General features: G+C 40.0%; 1 protein-coding gene across 1 annotated transcript; it reads right to left on the minus strand.

Annotated features, from left to right (window-relative positions):
* Positions 1-425: 425 nt before the first annotated feature.
* LOC116399808 (LIM/homeobox protein Lhx8-like) lies at positions 426-6,497 on the minus strand. The gene is made up of 8 exons (XM_031877227.1): positions 6,168-6,497; positions 5,651-5,809; positions 4,921-5,042; positions 3,155-3,375; positions 2,788-2,891; positions 1,750-1,845; positions 1,409-1,586; positions 426-1,187 (listed from the first exon to the last, which is right to left on the minus strand). Exons 1-8 carry the CDS (start codon positions 6,327-6,329, stop codon positions 1,111-1,113), a joined length of 1,119 nt encoding a protein of 372 aa, XP_031733087.1. The 5' UTR covers positions 6,330-6,497; the 3' UTR covers positions 426-1,110.
* Between the last annotated feature and the right edge of the window lie 2,219 nt (positions 6,498-8,716).

Raw genomic sequence — 8,716 nt, forward strand, 5'->3', positions numbered from 1 at the left:
ACTTTTGATGGTTAAGCAGACTTTAATATGCATAAATCTCCCAGGAGACGTGTTGCATGTCAAGGTATTATCAATATGTAGTTATTGTTATGCAGCAGAATGGCTCCTGACAGAGCAGTTCTATGATTATATGTATAGACTATATTATTATAACTACAAATGCAGAAAATGTAAGCAGCATTTCAAAGTTGAGAGCTTGTCAAACTAAAAAAATGAACTAATTTAACAGATTGCATCATTATCGACGTTCCGATAATAAAGTCTGAATCTGCAGAAGAAGTGACTATAACTGTCAGATAAGTGGAGAGAACAAGAACAAGAGTTCCTCCTCAGAAGCTTGTCACACTAGAAACATTCCATCGCTCACACATCTCTGAAGAACGCCAGTGGATCCAGGAAAGAAAGCTTATCACATCAAACAAAGCTTTGTGTTGCAGCCACAGACTTTAATGTCCCGTATGTCAAACATCTAATGTGAAGGTCCATCTCTCCCAGTGTGCACTTCATATATGGCTTCTAGAACATTCCCACTCTAAGAAAACATATAAACGTTGCATTGCTTGTAATAATCTTTTTTCCTAAATAAGACATGTGGATGTATTTAAAGGACAGTATGCATGAGGTCTTTCTACACATTTCTCTGTCAGTAACACAACACGTGTGATCTCCACTGGTTTTCATTTGCAGTGGAAGCTGTTCCTGAAGTGGTCTTTATACAGGAGGACCCACGCATGTCTGTCTCTCTTGAGAGTGCCCAACTGACAATTTCATTATCCTCAAAGAAATCCTTAAATAAACACTTAACTGAAAACAAATTCGTACTCAGTTTTACATCTTTTCTCTGACAAAGTGCCATATCATCATTTTTCTCTAAATAAATTAAACACAAAGAAATGCACAACATATACATATTAACAAAAGTTTCATTCACACTTTCACTGCCTTCTGTGAATCTCTGTGTGAACCGATGAAATTAAGTCAGTGTCTGCTCTCACATTAGGCAGTGAAAATGTAACGAATTGATTAGATTAACTGCTGTTATTTTTGCACAGTTGAGAGTCCCATCATCAGCCAATCATTGTCTTCTGTTGTCTAGAGGCGGGGTCTAGCTCAGGCATGGCTGACTGGCAGTTGTGTCAGCGAATGGGACATGAGTGGCTGAAGCAAAAGTGGGTCTGGACTTTGGACTAAGGGAGTCAAAAGAATGATGAATGATGAATGCAATTGAGAGACTGTTACTTCAAATCAGAATGTTATTTCTGTGACAATAACTACATGTTTTTAATAAACATTTATTTTCTGTGATTCCTTTAGGTAGGCTTTCACCTTGCAGCCGTACAGACTATACACAGCTCTTTTATTGAGGATTCATATTGTTAGCACTGGGCTAAAAAGCTTTGTTTCTCACCATCCATATAAGTCAGTGTGGTGAGGAGGGGTGCGTCTGGGGAAATATAGGTTGTGTATTGCAGGTCCTCCATCAAAGGTGGCGTCAGCTGGCCAAGAGCAAACGATGTCATCAGGGAGGAGGCAGAATTTGGGCTGATGTATTTCTTTTGACGAGCTCGACAGTTCTGAAACCAAACCTGAACAGGGAGAACAGACTGATAACTGGATTTAGAGCCTGGTTGCAAGATTTGACTCCTGGGTCCTGCAGCTTCACCGTACAAAGCTATCATTCTTGCCCAAGTTTATCCCAAGTTGATTTCTCCATCAAATGTTTTGGTGTTCACTAGTGAGAGGCTTTACCTGAATAACCCTGCGGCTGAGACCGGTCCTCTCTGCCAGTTTCTGCAGAGTCTGGGCGTCTGGGTTGTTATCTTTAGTAAACTGAGTCTGCATCACCTACACATGTAGAGATGACAGAGGGGAACACGTTAACATGGTTCAATGTTTTGTTGAGTTTGATAATGTTGGTAGTAACAGATTAGAATAGACGCCTGCACTGAGAGCTCAGTCTGTGTTTAAATACAATGTAGACTAGAGGGCAGACAACATCAGAACTAGTGACCAAATGTTACTGGCCCATACATTCACTTTGAATACACTCACATATGTACACATTCAGCAGTAACAGAGCAACATAGCATTCATTTGAAGTCAACTAATCTAAGTCAAACATTCACTCTCATTTTAACTCTGTTTTGAGACATTCACCTGGGTGTGCAGCTTGCTGAAATACAGTCTATCAGTGAGATGAACAGATGTGATACCGAGGTGGAATACTGGATATCCCTACTAATCATAGCATCACTGCCAAGTGGGGCAAAGCAGCCCCACCTACTGGCAGCAGATAAAAGTGTGGTACTGAAAAACTTAGAAATTGATATCATTCTAAGCAGCTGTGTGCTCATTGCATTGGTAACTTTCACAGGTGTAACTGACTAATAGCGTCAGTTACACCTGTGACTAATAGCCCTGTAAAACATAGCCCTGTTGCATTTAGGTGGGTCAGTGTTCCGGTACAATGCACGCTGGCTCACTAGAACGGCTGTGATACACTACATGCAATGGGAGCATAATTCATTTAATCAGTAACACCTGTTTATCCTGCTGTGACTTATCAAGATCAGCTGCTGTGTGAAGGGTCTATTACCACCTGTGTTAAACTGTATGGAAAATGTGAAACAGCGCATCATGTCAACTTGTTAAAAATTGTGTAATTTTCTGGTCTGTCCAAAATAGTTGTTGCTCCACTATTTCTTTCCCACCTGCACTGCAGTCAGAAGAGAAATAGCCCAGTAAATCACAGCAGCAAACAAGTTGAGCCACACGGTTCGGCCGTACCTGTAACTGGTCTACAGTGAAGCTGGTCCTGGCCCTCTTAGCAGGTCTGGTCATGGTGCTGGACTCGTCTTTCTCTGCCTCCTCATCGTCTACTTTGGGTTGCTCTTGAAGACAAGACGTGCAACAAGGGTCATTTGACATGTTGGAAATATGGGCCCTGTTTCAGAAGAGCTTTCTCCTGTGGGCGTCTTCCAAAGCACTGGCACATACTCGAGTATTTGGTATCAAAGCTGCCCCCTGCACATAGCCACAGTGGGTTGATTAATGAGATTTGTATAACATTAAGTTATATTCTATTTAGAATCAATCTTCTGACTTTTGTCTACCATCGCTTAACCAGTCCCTTGTTACCCGTCCCTTTACTCACCATTTTCTTTAGTGCGTTTGATGTTCTCCATCATGATGTCATAGTGGGGCCGGCAGAAGACCCTGTTCTCCAGCAGTCCGCATTCCTCCCCGGTGGACAGCTGGCGCTTACAGGAGGTGCAGGAGAAACAAGTCAGGTGGAAGGTGCTGCCTCGAGCCCGACGCACCCAGTCGCTGGAGTGGATGTTACGGCCACAACGGGCGCAGCGGGTCCCATACCTCCTGAATAAAGACGTGGAACAGTCCCTCAGCTTTGGTTTGAGATGTGATCAGGTTATTGATCAGTGATGGTATCATCAAGCGATCAGTCTTTAAGGAGATGTTCTGAGCAAGTCTCACTCTCACCCTGCTACAGGTCAATAGGGGAAATATTTAAACGAATAGATATCACCATGAAGCTTCACCACTTTATTACCTATATTAACACAATTATTTGTTGTATTACAAGTCTTCTGATAAGTTATGTTTAAAAATGCAAATGAGACATGATCCTTTTTAATATGTACTAACTTGCATACATTTCCAAAAAAACACATCTGAACATTGAAGCCAGGTTCAAAATGATTGTTTTATTTTTTGTGATGTATTAGAGTCAAAGGTTTTCACAGAGGGAATTTTGGATCTCTCTTATCGGTCCAGAAATCAGAAAATACAGCCACTAAAAAAATATATATATCATTAATGATATATTAATGCTGTAGTAATATTAATAATAATAATAATAATATGCAAGAGCTACTGAAGAGGAGATTTCTGGCTCAGACTCTAAGAAAAATCGAATTTAGAGAAACGGCCTTTAAAAGATACAAGTTGTGAAATTACATAAATATTTCAGTTTTCTGAAATGATATGTTTTAATATGCAAATTATGTATTAACTAACGGTAACTTTTGGTGAATTTAGGAGAAATCTACAGACACAAATAGAGATAGTGTAATTTGCATATTTTCTTACACTAGTCTGAAGGAAGAGATTTCATGGAAGCAAAATAGCCCGAAATCGCAAAATTAACCAATCCTTTGTAAACAAATGGTTATGTATTTTGGAGCGATAATATTCATTTCCCCCGGGTGATAAAGCTGTGCAGCCTTTTCTCTTGTCTGCTCTCGGAGACACAGATACCCGTGTCCTCCTTATGTTGAGCCTCCCGTTTCTCCTCAGAGCTCAGTCTTTGTTAAAGCTCTTCTCGGCCTCCGTGGGCTCTGGGAGTAATGTGCACTCTATTGAGAGACTCCTCCTCTTAACGGTTAGTCAAAATAAAATAAAAAACTAAATAAAAGCTATGTTCAAAAAAGTCTGTGCACAAAAAAAAAGAAGCAAATTTCTAGATTGAGGTTTATCCATCTATCAGATTCAGATCCAACAATTGAATGATTGAAGGATGGTATTGTCTTTCTTTGCATGTTGTCATTGAGTCCCAGACATTCAGGATGGGATAAGTTCAGAATATAGAAATGATGCTTGAATTCAATTCAGTGATCTTCACCTCAAACACAGAGCACACCGTCCTTGTGTTTGTTGACAGAACGTGTGCACACTAAATATTTTCCTTCCTCTGTGTTTTGTCCACAGAGCTGAAAAGCACATATTTACTAAACAATTTTTTACAGACTGTATGAAAAGCTCATTTTCAGATGTAACTGTTAATCTCTTAAATGATCTGGTCAGGTATTATAATGTTTAGTCAAGAACCCTCAGTCTTTTCTTACATGATGCTTATTTATAAAGGAAGGTCATGGAGATAAAAGTGTGTCAGGACTGACTCACCTGAAGTAGTCCAGTTTGCAGAACACCTGTCTGTCCTTGATGTAGCAGCTCACGTGTCGCCCCAGCGATGTGTTACAAACACTGCACGAGAGGCAACGCACGTGCCAGCACAAGTTGTTCACCTGAGATGGAGAAAAAATGTAACATGATATAACTTACAAGTGACATTTTACACATCCCTTAATGGTGTGTTTTATAACTGATGGCAATAGAGGATGCTCACATTCTTCACAATGCATTTATTTTAGTTATTGCAATTTCAGATGATCCTACTGGTTATTCACCAGAATGTTGTCACAAGCTACTTAGCCTATATGCTAATATGCTTATCAAGGAATGTAACTATGAGTGCATAGCATAGACTGCAGGATTTGAGTATTCTGGTGTATAATTTTGTAGTTTTAAAATTCAGATAGCTTATTCCTCAATTAAAGACTAACTGTAAAATATACAAAACAATTGTTTAAAATACCCAAAAAAACTGTTTGCCTTACCAGGAGCCTCAGCCTACATTATTCTTACTTTTAAGAAGAAAATAATATCTATGTAGGGTGGAATAATGTACACTTAGCAAAAAGAGTCCATTTAATTAAAACAAATATCCTAAAGTAAAGTGACACACTGATTTGTACTTGTTTTAGTTTACCTTGGCCTAATTTTGTTTTCAATCACATCTTGCCATACAGTATATACATATATTTGTTTATTCATATTTATGTGCGCGTCTGACCTTGAGGAGGTATCTGTCCACTATATCCTGGCCGCAGGAGGTGCACAGGGTCTTCCCCTGAAGGGAGCCCACAGTGCAGACGGAGGCCGAGGAGGACGGGGAGAGGGAGGACGGAGAGTAGGAATCCTCCTCGAAAATATCCTCAGGCCCAGAGGAACCCTGTCAGAAGCAAACAGTCTGACAATGTCACTCACCACACTCAGCGTTTAACCGTGTTAGAGTAAAATAAATATAATTTCATAAAATACATATCACAAATAATTCAGCGCGTCGTTGAGTTTGACGAAAGTTCACTCAAATAAAACAAAGGTCCGACTTATGAGACGTGTGAACATAAAACAGCGTTGTTTGGCTAGCATAATATATGTTTCTATAAAAGGCTAAATGTTCTGCCCCGTGGCTTTATTTAGCGCCACTTTGAAGTGCGCGCGAGCTACATTTCGACCCTTCACACAACGTCTACAAGCTGAGAGACTTCAGAAAGAATAAGTAGCAGGTTAGGAAGTGAAACACCTACTGTGTCGACATAAATGTTTCCTTGTTGCAGCTGAGTGAAAACATCCTCCGCAGGTCTCCTCTCATCCTCATACATTGTGTTGGCGAGTCCGGAATAATGCTCGAGACACAATGACGACCAAGGTGCCACAGTCCCGTTCATATTTCCATGACAACCGGTCATAAGCCCACGCGCTAATAAAGGTGACCCACCCAAAACAAAATACTCGCTCAAACTTTTTTGGAGGAATTTTTTTGTGTGTCTTTATTTTTATTTATGTGCTGCCGTATGTCGGAGTGGGACGCTGCAGACGTGGACCGGACTGGTCCACGATTCACTTTGCAATGGAAGCCATAACGAAGTGTCCATGTGCACAATTAGCTAATCCTTCTCGGGGAAACCGGCCTCGCGCACAGCTGAATATGATTCTGACTAATTGTGTTCAGGCGCGCACGTGCACATGATTAGGAGCCATCAGCTGGGCGCTGACGAGTCTTTACCTCTGGCTTTGTGTCAGAGACGGCCCGGTGTGTTCACCTAAACACACCTTTTTAACGAGAGGAGTTCCACCTGAGAAACTCTGGTCACATATCAATGCTGCCTTTTATCTGTTCAAATGAAAATAAATAATAAAAAATAAATAATAACGCTAATGGAAATCATAATACGTGATCATTATTATTAGTAATATAAGTAGTAGTAGTATCAATCGGAATAACAATAATAAAAGCACAAATTTAGATAAAATCACAATTATATAATTGGCTCACATTCTGCACCCTTCACACTACATTTTGGGCCAAAGATAGCTGTTGGAATAATTATCATTTTGTAATGTTAAGCTGCTTTTATTGGATGTTGGATAAATAATGTGAATATACTAATACAGGTCGGCCTAAGTACATTTTGGATTGACCTCTCATCAAAAGAGATCGGAATATAATAATGTGTAAACCAAATAATGGATAAAACTAAATAATAAATCCTGCACGCATTAGCCCTGTATTTTTGTTTTGTTGTTTTGGCATCTAAAATGAATTGTTAATGTCTCATTTATGATTTGGACCTACATGGTTTCACTGTATTATGTTTCGGTTACACAATGGAATATTGGTAAGTGGGGTAACAGCACATGTTTAAATGATTTTCACACAGATTTACACCTTTTCATTGGCACAAAATAATAATAAAAAAATGTAAATAACTTGAAAAATAGCCCTATACAATCCTCCATAAGAGGGTTTTTTTGCATGGTGGATTTATACGAAAAGAATCATAGTCTAATAATTCAATTGCGGTAATAACTTTTTCAGAATGAATGAATTCAGTCTATTTAGTTCAGATATGCTGTGATATGAGTAGGGCTACTATTTATTATTATTATATTATTATAGTCAAATCTTTTTGAAGTCGGACACTTTCTATATCTTGTTACTCACCACGCTGTTGGAGACACAGTTAAACATGTTCCCGTAGCATCTGCCGGCTCCTCCGGTACATCCCCCGTGCGGGCCAGATGTTTGTCGTATATTCCACAGCAGCAGACCGGGAGCCCGACCCCGGTATCTTAGTCCACTGTTTACTCCTGCTTGTCAACCCCACTCCCTTCAGCCTCGCTTCGTGCTCCTCTCTCACTATTTGTGAGCGCCACAACTTCCCCCCCTTGCCATTTTAAAGCAGCCCGGTGTACCTCCCACTGAGATCACACCCGCCCGCTGCGGCATCAATGGACAGTTATAGAATTATTTATTGCGAGGAGCAATTTTTTCTTTCTTTTCCTTTAAAAAAATAATTTAAACAACTAAATTATTTTCATTGTCATCACGGAACTTCAATTCAGGCTCATGCAGGAGAAAATGTGTGTTGACATCATTATATTCTCTCCAGAGTCAGTTTGGCTGTAGTGCTTTAAGAGAAGCCGATCTTTAACACTCAAAGATCTTTCAGATTCACTTAGCCCTGGTCTGACATTATCAGTGTTTCTCATCTTTTTCTTTCTTGCCATCAGGGACATCATGAACACCTCCAGGTCAAATGTGTGCCTTCAACTTTTCTGTTTTAAGGAGCGATGCAGAGTGAAGGAGGGTCTGTCAGTGCCAAGTATCAGAGAGAGGGCTCTTGATTCTAGGCTATGTCCTCCTCCACATTACCTCGTCAGACTCTAAACGGAGGTGACGGCAGACCAAAGACTGGGGTCAAAAGGCCTCAGTGAAAACATTCTCAGAGGGCACTTTGTGGATGGCGAGGCAAGAGACATGGGGTCAAGAGTCCCTTTGGGTCTTATCTGTGCATATTCGTCTGCAACCCAATATCTCAGTGCCCCAGCCCTCCACAGGGCTCTTCAGGATAATTTTGCATGACATGGATGAAAGACTCTTAGAGTCTTAAAAACTCTTAAAAGAAAGGAGCAATGAGACCATTAAAACTAATCTGAAAACTGAAAGAAAATCAGCAGCACTAAAATGATCTCATTTCTAAATTAAGTCCACAAACAAATCCTGGTCTTTTAATTATAACTACCCCCGGGTTGACCTGACTTTTATTTTGAATTAGTGTTATGTAGTTATCAT

Source organism: Anarrhichthys ocellatus, unplaced genomic scaffold, assembly GCF_004355925.1.
Source record: "Anarrhichthys ocellatus isolate YVR2014 unplaced genomic scaffold, GSC_Weel_1.0 scaffold129, whole genome shotgun sequence".
In the NCBI taxonomy this organism is placed as follows: domain Eukaryota; kingdom Metazoa; phylum Chordata; class Actinopteri; order Perciformes; family Anarhichadidae; genus Anarrhichthys; species Anarrhichthys ocellatus.

Excerpts from the sequence above, each read along its gene's own strand:
- LOC116399808 (XM_031877227.1), bottom strand. The coding sequence starts at position 6,329 with ATGACCGGTTGTCATGGAAATATGAACGGGACTGTGGCACCTTGGTCG. Across the intron at positions 5,043-5,650 it reads TGGACAGATACCTCCTCAAG|GTGAACAACTTGTGCTGGCA; the intron begins GTCAGACGCGCA and ends TCTCCATCTCAG. Across the intron at positions 3,376-4,920 it reads TGCAAACTGGACTACTTCAG|GAGGTATGGGACCCGCTGCG; the intron begins GTGAGTCAGTCC and ends GTCTTTATTCAG.